Source organism: Eretmochelys imbricata, chromosome 2 (genome assembly GCF_965152235.1).
Source record: "Eretmochelys imbricata isolate rEreImb1 chromosome 2, rEreImb1.hap1, whole genome shotgun sequence".
In the NCBI taxonomy this organism is placed as follows: domain Eukaryota; kingdom Metazoa; phylum Chordata; order Testudines; family Cheloniidae; genus Eretmochelys; species Eretmochelys imbricata.
This window is the reverse complement of record NC_135573.1, coordinates 249,859,772-249,872,428: the sequence shown is the minus strand read 5'-3', so window position 1 is coordinate 249,872,428 and position 12,657 is coordinate 249,859,772. Positions and strand designations below refer to the sequence as shown.

At 35.4% G+C, this 12,657-nt stretch overlaps 1 protein-coding gene across 2 annotated transcripts in view; it reads left to right on the top strand.

Moving 5' to 3' along the window:
* The window catches only part of UBE3C (ubiquitin protein ligase E3C), a 170,883-nt gene that overhangs the window by 48,539 nt on the left and 109,687 nt on the right, over nucleotides 1–12,657 (top strand). For both annotated transcript variants that reach the window (XM_077808366.1, XM_077808367.1), the window contains one exon: nucleotides 1,363–1,550. In XM_077808366.1, coding sequence (XP_077664492.1) covers nucleotides 1,363–1,550 — 188 coding nt within the window. The remainder of the gene's footprint in view (nucleotides 1–1,362; nucleotides 1,551–12,657) is intronic.

The window sequence follows — 12,657 nt, the reverse complement described above, 5'->3', positions numbered from 1 at the left end:
CCACATAGATTCATAGATACTAAGGTCAGAAGCGACCATTATGATCATCTAGTCTGACCTCCTGCACAACGCAGGCCACAGAATCTCACGCACCCACTCCTGCAAAAAACCTCTCACCTATGTCTGAGCTACTGAAGTCCTCAAATCGTGGTTTAAAGACTTCAAGGAGCAGAGAATCCTCCAGCAAGTGACCCGTGCCCCATGCTACAGAGGAAGGCGAAAAACCTCCAGGGCCTCTTCCAATCTGCTCCAGAGGAAAATTCCCTCCCGACCCCAAATATGGCAATCAGCTAAACCCTGAGCATATGGGCATAATTCACCAGCCAGATACCCAGGAAAGAATTTTCTGTAGTAACTCAGATCCCACCCCATCTAACATCCCATCACAGGCCATTGGGCCTATTTACCATGAATATTTAAAGCTCAATTAATTACCAAAATCATGTTATCCCATCATACCATCTCCTCCATAAACTTATCGAGTTTAATCTTAAAGCCAGATAGGTCTTTTGCCCCACTGCTTCCCTTGGAAGGCTAGTCCAAAACTTCATTCCTCTGATGGTTAGAAACCTTCATCTAATTTCAAGTCTAAACTTTCCAATGACCAGTTTATATCCATTTGTTCCTGTGTCCACATTGGTACTAAGCTTAAATAATTCCTCTCTCTCTCCGGTATTTATCCCTCTGATATATTTATAGAGAGCAATCATATTTCTCCTCAACCTTCTTTTAGTTAGGCTAAAGAAGCCAAGCTCCTTGAGTCTCCTTTGATAAGACAGGTTTTCCATTCCTCGAATCATCCCAGTAGCCCTTCTCTGTACATCTGCCCTTCTCTTTCCCCCTCCCGCCCGTGAGCACTTTACGTATGTACGTGTGTGTGTGTGCGTGTATGTATGTATGTATGTATGTATGTGTGGCTAGAGAGACAGTGAAAGATTTGAGTGCTCCCATCCATGGGCTAAATCATCATAGTTCAGTGATGTTTGTGGAGCTGTAATATTTCACACCGGCTAAGGATCTGGCCATATTCGTGGACATGGAAAGTAGGCATATATAGGTCTGCTCCAAAGCCCATTGAAGTCAAAGATGGTCTTTCTAGTGCCTTCAGCAGGCATTGGATCAGGCACATATTGTACTGACTCATGTACCTGCCTGCATTTGGGGGTGGGGGGGGGGTTTAAACCACCTCCAAAATATTTTGCTGTAACCTGTGAAATGGTTTTTAATACATTTATTTTGTGGGGGAGTGAATTGTGTTAATTATAGTAAAATTCTGAAGCTTTGTTTAAAGAAACTGTAGGCTCCATAGTGTTAAAAGTTTAAGAAGTCTTCAAAACTGATTGTTTTTTGGTATATTTACAGGGTGACGGGAGAATATCAGTACAGTATATAACTGAGGAGTGTCTAAAGAAACTGGATACAAAACAGCAGACAAACACTTTACTGAATATGGTCTGGAGAGATTCAGCTAGTGAAGAAGTCTTCACGCTGATGGCATCAATCTGCCACACACTAATGGTGCAACACCGAATGATGGTGCCAAAAGTCAGGCAAGTACCAATAATATGGAACTATAACTCTGGTAGGTCTAAAACTTTGACTCTGGTTTGTAGTCGCATGCAAGCCTGTAATGATGATGATCTGCTTGTCTGTCAACTTTTTGGTGTTGTGCTCAATCGTGGTATTGAAATGTATAAGAATCCTGCTTTTCATGTACTTTAGGGAGAAAACTTCTTTTGTAATGCAATACTGTGCCTGTTGAGTGTGCTTCCTGCTCATTCTGGAAAGGACCACTGCATACATAAGTGTGCACTCGTCATTTATTGTTAATGCGTTCGCCAGTAAAGTTAGCATTTCACCTGTATTTCAGTCATAGGCATCTGAAGCTGGTAGAGTATTCATGATCAGGCGCGCGCGTGTGTGTGTTTGGAGGAGTGTGTGGCTTCAAATCCTAAATGTAGGTGAAAATTTGGAGCTATTAATTTTGTAGAGTCCCTTTAAAAAGATTGAAAAATACAGGTAGCTATGATGAGACTTAGCTTCCTGTATTCAAAGTAAAGATCCTGATTATATTTTTATCAAATTATTTAATTCAAATGGCACATCAGTAATATTAAATAGGGCTGTCAAGCGATTAAAAAAATTAATCCCAATTAATCTTGCGATTAACCAAATAATAGAATACCATTTATTTAAATATTTTTGGATGTTTTCTACATTTTCAAATATATTGATTTCAGTTACAATACAGAATACAAAGTGTACAGTGCTCACTTTATATTTATTTTTGATTTCAAGTATTTTCACTGTAAAAAAACAAAAGAAATAGTATTTTTCAGTTCACCTAATACAAGTACTATAGTGCAATCTCTTTATCATGAAAGTTGAACTTACAAATGTGGAATTGTGTAAGAAAAACCCAAAAACCTGCATCCAAATATAAAACAACATAAAATGTTAGAGCCTGCAAGTCCACTCAGTCATACTTAGCCAATTGCTCAGACAAACAAGTTTGGTTACAATTTGCAGGAGATAATGTCACCTGAAAGTAAGAACAGGCATTCACATGGCACTGTTGTAGCCGGAGCTGCAAAATATTTACGTGCCAGATGCACTAAAGATTCATATGTCCCTTCATGCTTAAACCACCATTCCAGAGGACATTTATCCATGCTAATGACAGGCTCTGCTCGATAACGATCCAAAGCAGAGTGGACCGATGCATGTTCATTTTCATCATCTGAGTCAGATGTCACCAGCAGAAGGTTGATTTTTTTTTTTTTTGGTGGTTCCGGTTCTGTAGTTTCCATATCTGAGTGTTGCTCTTTTAAGTCTTCTGAAAGCATGCTTCACACCTCATCCCTCACGGATTTTTGAATGCACTTCAGATTCTTAAACCTGGGGTCGAGTGCTATAGCTATTTTTAGAAATTTCACATTGGTACCTGCGTTTTGTCAAATCTGCTGTGAAAGTGTTCTTGAACATGTTCTGGGTCATCATCCGAGACTGCTATAACATGAAATATATGGCAGAATGCAGGTAAAACACAACAGGAGACATACAGTTCTCCCCCAAGGAGTTCAGTCACAAATGTAATTAACACATTCTTTTTTTAATGAGCATCATTAGCATGGAAGCATGTCCTCTGGAATGGTGGCCGAAGAATGAAGGAGCATACGAATGTTTAGCATATCTGACACGTAAGTACCTTGCAACGCTGGCTACAAAAGTCCCATGCGAATGCTTGTTTTCACTTTCTGGTGATGTAAACAAGAAATGGGCAGCATTATCTCCTGCAAACTTTAACCAAACTTGTTTGTCTGAGCGATTGGCTGAAATAGGATTGAGTGGACTTGTAGGCTCTAAAGTTGGATATTGTTTTATTTTTGAATGCAGTTTTTTTTGTACATAATTCTACATATGTAAGTTCAATTTTCATGATGGAGATTGCACTATAGTACTTGTATAAGGTGAATTGAAAAATACTATTTATTTTGTTTTTTACAGTGCAAATATTTGTAATAAAAAATATGAAGTGAGCACTGTACACTTAGTATTCTGTGTTGTAATTGAAATCAATATATTTGAAAATGTAGAAAACATCCAAAAATATTTAATAAATTTCAATTAGTATTTTATTGTTTAACAGTGCGAATAATCCCGATTAATTTTTTTGAGTTAATCGCGTGAGTTAACTGATTAATTGACAGCCCTAATATTAAACTATTCTGGAGTACCTAGTTTTAGTTAAAAATGTGTTCATTTACTGGTAGTAAAATGAAAAGCTCTAAGTATTTTTGGTATGTATTTAAACATAATCAATTCAAACTGCATTGTAAACAATGATACACCAAACTAATTAGATTCTATCTTAGCCCAGTGGTGTTTATAGCTTTTAGAGGAAGTAAGATGTCAGTGAAACTGTGATTGCTCGATTAGGGTAATTAGCTCTTTGTAGACTAATTGCATTAGAACAGGATGTGAGATCTGAAGATCATAGCAGCAGCTGAATTAGTACGCTTGTTTTATTGTTGCAGCTAGTCCATTGCCTTGGATAATAATTACTGGATTTAAATGCATCACTGCTCTGGCTTGAATTTACTGGTGAACTGTGTGGAAAAGGTGCTTAATGAATAAAGAAGTCTTATTTTGCCTTAATTGTATGAGTAAGGCATCTGTTCCTCTGAGGAACCATAGATAGAAGTTTGTAATTATTTGTGGTAATGGATTAGGTGTTATGCATTAATATATATGTCACAGGTTTTGTAAGATGGTTCAACAAGTTAGAAATGTGCAAACCTATGTTAAATCAGTTAGAGTAACACAGCTGTTCCATGCTGTAATTATTTTGGAATAGTTACTGAAAAGATGAGTTTGTCTTCTACAGAATTAAATATTAGAAACATTGATTTTTCTGTTTTCTCAGGTTATTTATTAGAATAAATATATTTTAAAGGCATATTGTCAGTCTTTCACAGCTAGTTGTTTAGCTAACTTCTTATCTGTTTATAATATCTTTCATTATTAAAACTTGATTGAAGTTGAAAATCAGAGGTTCTGATGCTGGACCCATTGAAGTTAATGATAAAGCTCGCTTTGTCTTCAGTAGGTATGGGATCAGGACCTATGTTACTTTTCTCCATTTATAATGTTAGGTTACTTTTACAGAATCCTCAACATTGAAAATAGGTTAATCAGTGTAAATGTTTAGCCTGTCGCACTTTAGGTTTCTCATGTACTAGCACAGTTCTGCTATATTTCATAAGAGCATCTGACAAACAAAACAGTAAAAACTGTCATTGATATTTTTCTCAAATATTTTCATAACGTTCTTTCCATTATGTTTTAAAGCCGTCAGTCCTGTAAACACTAACAGATGTATTCAGCTTTAAGTATGAGTAGGCCCATTGGCTTCAGTGCAGTTATTCAGAGAATTAAAGTTAAGCTCACCCATGGAGGTATTTGCAGGATTGAACCCTATATTTTTATATCTCCAGAAGATAAATACAAACTTGGTGTGTTTTTTTTATTACAGTTTTAAATGTTGCCTATAGGTTATGATCCAAAGACCATTAAAGTCCTTCCATTTGTGTTTAATGGGTTTTGGATCAAACCTGTGCTATCTGGCTGCTATGACAAATATTTGTGTGTGTGTATTGTAAGGAGATTTTGCCTATTGTTTTGAAGTATTGCATTTTGTATATTTTTCACAAGTAGTTCAAAACTTACAGGTCATTTGTTTCAACTTATGTACTATCGCTTTTTTATAGCCTATTGAGAAAAATGCTCTTCCTTGTTTTAGCATATGTGTTACAAGTTCAGGAGTGCTGATAACTGTAGCTCTTAAGTGCCAGTTACAGATTTAGTTCCCATAACAACTTTAAACTGTAAACAAAGATTCACTTTTATAATAGTATTGTATTGCATGGCAGATTTAATGTTGCTATTAAAGCTACTCCAAAGTTCTGTCTTTTTGAGTCTGGTTTACTTAAAATACCAATTATTTTGAGTAAATAATATTTACATAATAAATTATGATTATTTTCTTGCAGAAGTCATGTTAAAATGGGAACATTGGAGGTAAACAAGAATAATGTATTCAAAATAACCTTTCATTTACAATGCATTAGATGTTCTGGGGAAAAAATTCCCATTAAATTTGACGTCTCCATTGATAAAATTAATCTGGGATCAGAATGAAAATTTTATATATTGAAAAATAGAACTCTCAAATATAAAAGTAAATCATGTCAATTAAGGCAAAGCTAGTAATGCAGGGCATTGCAAAGTGAGACAGTAAATGAAAATAATTAAATTCCACCTTTTAAAACTGAAAATATTGTTAGAACAAAAATTTAGCATAAGTTTAACTCAGATGAGTGGTAGGGAAAGAATGAATGTCTTAAAACTGTGGGGTTTTAAAAAAAGCTTTTTAAAAATGTACAGTTTATTTCCTTTATAATAGAAAAATCTTACCTTACAATGTGTACATACTACATAACTCACTGGAAAGGTAATTCCTTTGCTTTCTATGGATCTTCAATGCAGCTGGAGAGATGCATTGGTTGCAAAGTATTCTAGAAACATAAGGATTGTCATGCTGGATCACACCATGGTTAAATCTAGTCAGATATCCTGTCCAACTGTGGTCAATACCAGGTACCTCAGGGGAAAGATACAAGAATCTGTGTACTAGATAGTTATGTGTGTGGGGAATGTTTCTTCCTAACATCAAAAAGAAAAGGAGTACTTGTGGCACCTTAGAGACGAACCAATTTATTTGAGCATAAGCTTTCGTGAGCTACAGCTCACTTCATCGGATGCATCTGATTCCTAACATCAAATAGTCAATGGTTGTCTTCTGCCCTGAACCCATGAGGGTATATGTCCCTATTTTTCAGTCAGTCTTAACATAACTGTGGATAGTCTCATTGTCCAGAAAAATGTCTACTCTTTCTTTGACTGTTGCTAAACTCTTGATCTCATTGATACTTGCTACCGTGAGTTCAATTTAATTTTACATGTTAAAAAATATTTCCTGTTATAAATTTTACATTTTGGCTGGTCAGAATCACCGAATAATCCCTTTGTTCTGTAGTATGAGAGATGTTAAATAGGAATTTCTCTATTCCTTCCCCCCACACCATATCCATGTCCCTTTTATTCCTCTCTTCTTTAAACAATCCTAAACTTTTCAATCTCTTCTTATGCAGAAGCCTTCCCATGTATCATTCTCTAATAATCGTAATAATTTTAGTTGCCTATTTCTGGGCCCCATTTATTTCTGCTTTGTCTCTTTTTAAGATGGCATGATCTGAACTGAACTTCACATAGCAGCAACTGAGAAGTAAAATATGATTTACTGCTTTCATTCTCCTTCTTAATCATATATATATATATATATATATATATATATATGAGAGAACTGTAGCTTTTGAAGGTTAAGTCGTCACTTATACTTTACCCACTATCCATTACCTTTATGATAGTTGCTTTTGTATAGTACATCTATTTAGGTGCAAATTAATTTATTTTTTCTATTTTACCTAGTATTAGAAACTGATAAAATGTACTTAAATACAACATATCCTATTCTACAGTAATTAATTAGCATGTAAATATGTTCATGCGGAGATCAAGGAAGAAGGAGGCACGCCTCGGGGCCCTATTTCACCCCAGGGTGTTCACTACTTCCCACCACCCAACACAGATGTAATGAGGTTAAGTGGTGTCCGTATAAAATAAGTAAGAACTATTAATTATTCCTCAAGGAAAGCTTTTAATGATTTTCTACTATAATAACAGCATAAACAAAACAAGAAAAGAAAAACCAAAGACCAACACTGAATAAGAATTAATACAAAAGGCAGATTATACTGAAGACAAGCACAAGTACAAGTAATATTGTGGACCATTTGCGAGTTCCTGAACAGTGACTCTACATATACTGGTCCTGGCACGTTATAATAAAAGCCCCGAAGACAAGCATAGGTAAAACTATTATTCACCAGCCCTATATTCCTGGTGTTTTTAAAGGCAACATAAAGCTGATGAACGACAGCGCTACATGCATTTGCTAGGACTACGTAAAAGACAAGCAATAACACATGCAAAGCTATTATGCATCAGCCATCTACTATTGATTTTATACTATGGTATCGATACGACTATGATCAATTCAGCTTGAGCGACCAGACTTTTTTACTCCATAGACTTACCCTGCATTTGTCCGAAAAATACGTTACCCTTCAGTCGGCCGTTTTCCGCACTGACCAGGTACAGACAGTCGAGAAGTGCACGTCCCTTCGGTTCAGGGGGTATGGGTCAGGTACGACCAACGACACGCACACACTTTTGTGTCTTCTCCTTTTTATCTGGTCTCACGGCCATGTTTTAGAACAGACAAACCAATCAGGGTGGGCCACATCGTTTATGTGGTTGCCATTGTATAATTGATGCATAATTAATTTTCGGCCTATCTATTTTCTGTAGCCAACCAGATTTTGAATGTGGGTAATTTTGGATTGATAAGTACATAGGAGTCAGCATAAATCGCTATCTGATCACCTCGTTTCCTGACCACAAGTCACGAGTATAAGCGTTATTTTTTGTAAGGCTTGCATTTTGCAGAATATGGAAGTTTGATGCCTAACATTTGAAATACTTCTGTTTTGTTCAAGCTTGACATGACAGTTGTTCAGTTTATTCACAGTTCATATATTCTGCATTAACATAGGTGCATTACAGAATCATGTAGTTGAACAGGTCCCTCCGAGGAATTTACTATCTAAATTGGGTAGATGTGAACAAGCCCAATTAAAGGAAGAAACATAAATGTTGGAAGACATAGTCATAGTCAATCAATGTTGGGAAACCAAATGAGATACAGGGTGAAATACTGACTCTATCAGAGTCAGAGAGAGGTATGCCATTGACTTCAGTGGGTCCAGGGTTTCATCCATTGAGTGTTAAGTTTATATGTAACTTGATAATTTCCTTTATTGGATATTATAAGAAGACCTGACAAGATAACTGAGTCATACACAGCACACACCTGTAACTGCTGATCTAGGAGGGATTTTGAAGGCTCTTTGTTGTAAATGTTGCATGCTCAATGACTTATTTAGGCCATTTATGCAGGTACTTTACTTTTAAGCGTCTGAGTCATGTCACTGATTTAAAAAATAGTCTGGGGCTACACAAAATGCTTAAAATTAAGCACTTGTGTAATATTTTCAGGATCAGGGCCTTATTGATTAGCAGCCTTCTGGCTGTTTTGTGTAGGGCAATTGCTAATTTAAGTAAAACTGCTTCATAATAACAATACATTACTACTGTTTGACTTTCAAAACACTGCTAATCTTCTCACATGGGCAGATGAGTTGGAAAACTGACATTGTAGTGTAATGTTAGCAGTCTGCTTTCACGTGTAAAGGGAAGTTATTTAGTATTTCCACGTGGCTACCTTTGTATATCTTTCTGGGAGCTTTCTTATTTTAACAGGCACATTTTGGATTTATTTCTTGTATTTGCTCTCATGTTTTTTCTATGAGTTAGCACTATTGCATTTATTTTTTTTAAAACCTTTTTACCTTATCCGCATTATGCCATTTTGTTGTGATATATATTCAGAAAAAAAGATAGAAACACAAAGCAGTTTTCATTTGCAGTTTTATGCCAGAGGAGTTGTATGGCTCATTTAATGGTACTCACATATGCTATTTTCTACCTGTGACACCTGGCAGTTCGTAGGAAGTGTCAAAATACACTGCTCCTGCAATAGTGACCTTTACTAGACTGTATGAGCTTGTCTCATTCTATTGTATTCTCTTCATTAACTTAAATGGTCTCAGTGGGAAACTGGGCTCAATTTATGACCTAGACTGAAAATCTTGCCTTTAACTAATTAACTTATAGTGGTGCCTCAGCTAAATAAAGCTTAATGGGTCATTTAATTTATCCAATTGCACAGAAGGAATTTGACACTTTTTTAAAACCAAGGGTGCCCAAAAATACCTTTTTAATAAATACATATAAATCATGTGCCCTTTGTGAACAATTAGATACCTGCAGAGAGAAACTGCAGGGTTCCCCGTAAATGATCATTATGTACTTAGATATAGCAGTAGAGATCATTTGATTTAACATGTTGAAAATAGATATAGCAAAAGTCATTGCATTAGATTTAACTCCTAAGTGCTAAATTATGAGAACATTAGTTGTACCTAAGGTTGAGTTGGTTGATTTTTTGCACTTGAAGCAGGGATTCAATCTCTTTATTATATAGAAAATATCACATCTCCTCCCAAAAGTTACAGCACTCACTTTGAATATAATATGAATTTTCTGAAAATATACCAATGCATCTGTTAGTCAGTCTGTTAGTTATCCCTTTTAGAAAAAATTTTAATTAAAAGATTTTGTATACCTTCCCTGTCTCCCCCTCCCCCACTCACCCAATGCGCACACATGCACAATAATCTCAGTAATGGAACAGATAAGAGAGAGAGGGATTTTGAAGAACAGAACAGGAGGCAAGAGAAGACTTGGGTGTTAACTTGCGGTTGCTTTGCACTGTTCCAGAGTGGCATAAATCAGCCAGGGAGTGAATCCAACTATAGAAGTTAAAATAAAAGATTTAATATTGATGTATTATACCATTAGAATTGGTAATATTCTTTGAGTTTATTGTTTTAGTGTTCATGTACATTTAATTTAAAAAAATGATGGGGGCAGAGTTAAGGTGGTTTAAATTCCCTAACTGTTCATTTTCATATCCGAATTACTTGGATTTCTTTTAAATTTACCTGTAACTCTGAATTTACTGGATTTGTAGCGTTTGGTTTGGAGGATAATTACAACATCACTGAAATGTATTTTACCTGAATGATATGTACATTTAACCTTAACTCAATTTTGATGTGTTTTTGTCCAGGAATAGTGACTTCAAGATCACATTAAACACAGACTGAACAAGAACAACTAGAGTGTGTTATGTCTCTCTTTAGCTCTTAAATTTTTCCGTGACCGATAATGTACACCAGGAAAGACCAGAAGAATTTAAAAGAACAGCTATTTTTGGAAACCTTTACAAAGAACAGAATTCTTGAAAGCCTTATTTGCATTTGTTATTTACCTTAACTAAAATTATTGCCTTCTACTTTGAGAGCAGGTTTCAGCACTAATTACATACGTTTTATGGCCGCTCCTTTGGTTACAATGGATGACGCTTCATTGGAGTCACACAAAAGTAAAACTGTTGTAACATGGTGAATCAAGCCTTGTTTATTGGGCTAACGGCTGTTTTGTGGTAATGGCTAAGAATCCAAAGCATAGAATATCAATATTTCACAAGTGCAGGACATATCTGTAAAATATAATGAGTGATACAGTAAAATCTTCAGTCCTATCTATGTTAAGTTAGAAGGGCTGGTTTTCAGAGGTTCTCAACATCTGCAGCTCTCTGTTGATCAGTTGGAGCTATGGTTGCTTACCACTTTAGAATTCAGACCATAATATTTAGCAATTGCTCCAGTTGAACCTGTGAATCATTTGGGTGAAGTTTTCAGAGTTCTGAAAGATGGATAAAACTGAGGCAACTGTTATTATTCTAAGCTCTTAAAGTTTTCCTATTTTTTAGAAATACTACTGAACATTGCCAGAACAAATGAAAAAGCGAATTACATTACGATAGGAAGTCCAGTATCCATGATGTTTGTTCATTTCAGCTAAAACTAATACATAATTTCCTGGGATGATTGTAAAATTAACAGGTTTTTACTTGGATGTCCTAGGAGACCTAAAGGCACTCTGCCAAATAGCTTTTCTTTTTGAAGCTGAGGCCAGGAACTGAAGGTCATTGCACAAATTCCTCTGCTTTGAAACCAAGACATTCAAGTTAATGTCATTTTAGATATTTCAATGTTAAAAGAGAAAATACCTGTTCTTTATTTAAATAATTTAATAAGTCTCCAGTGACTAATAATGCATAATTTCCCCTCAAATATCAGAATAATATGAATCTGGAAGAAAGTAAAATTATTGAGTCCCAATATGAGTGGATAAAAATAAATGATTTTAAAAAAATAAATCTAATTTTTTTGAAATTTTAATCTAATTTTTATATAAATTAGATGTTTAAAAAATTAAATATATATATTTTAATAATTAAATTTGAAATTGACCACCTATGTTAAAACTAGGGTTGTCAAGCAATTAAAAAAATTAATCGCGATTAGTCGTACTGTTAAACAATAATAGAATACCATTTATTTAAATATTTTTGGATGTATTATAACACAGAATACAAAGTGCATGGTGTCCACTTTATATTTATTTTTATTACAAATATTTGCACTGTAAAAAACAAAAGAAATAGTATTTTTCAATTCACCTTGTACAAGTACTGTAATGCGATCTTTTTATCATGGAAGTTGAACTTACAAATGTATTATGTACCGAAAATAACTGTATTTAAAAATAAAACAATGTAAATCTTTACAGCCTCCAAGTCCAATCTGTCCTACTTGTTGTTCAGCCAATCGCTCAAACAAGTTTGCTTATAACTGCAGGAGATAATGCTGCCCTCTTCTTGTTTACAGTGCCACCTGAAAGTGAGAATAAGCGTTCGCATGGCACTGTTGTAGATGGCATCGCAAGATATTTACATGCAAGGTGTGCTAAAGATTCATATATCCTTTCATGCTTCAACCACCCTTCCAGAGGATGTGAGTCCATGCTGATGATGGGTTCTGCTCAATAATGATCCAAAGCAGAGTGGACCAACGCATATTCGTTTTAATCATCTGACTCAGATGCCACCAGCAGACGGTTGATTTTCTTTTTTGGTGGCTCGGGTTCTGTAGTTTCTGCATTGGTGTATTGCTCTTTTAAGACTTCTGAAAGCATGCTCCACACCTCGTCCCCCATTTTGGAAGGCACTTTAGATTCTTAAACCTTGGGTCAAGTGCTGTAGTTATCTTTAGAAATCTCTCATTGGTACCTTCTTTGCGTTTTGTCAAATCTGCAGTAAAAATGTTCTTAAAATGAACAACATGTGCTGGGTCATCATCGAAGACTGCTATAACATGAAATATATGTCCGAATGTGGATAAAACAGAATAGGAGACATACCATTCTCCCCCAAGGAGTTCAGTC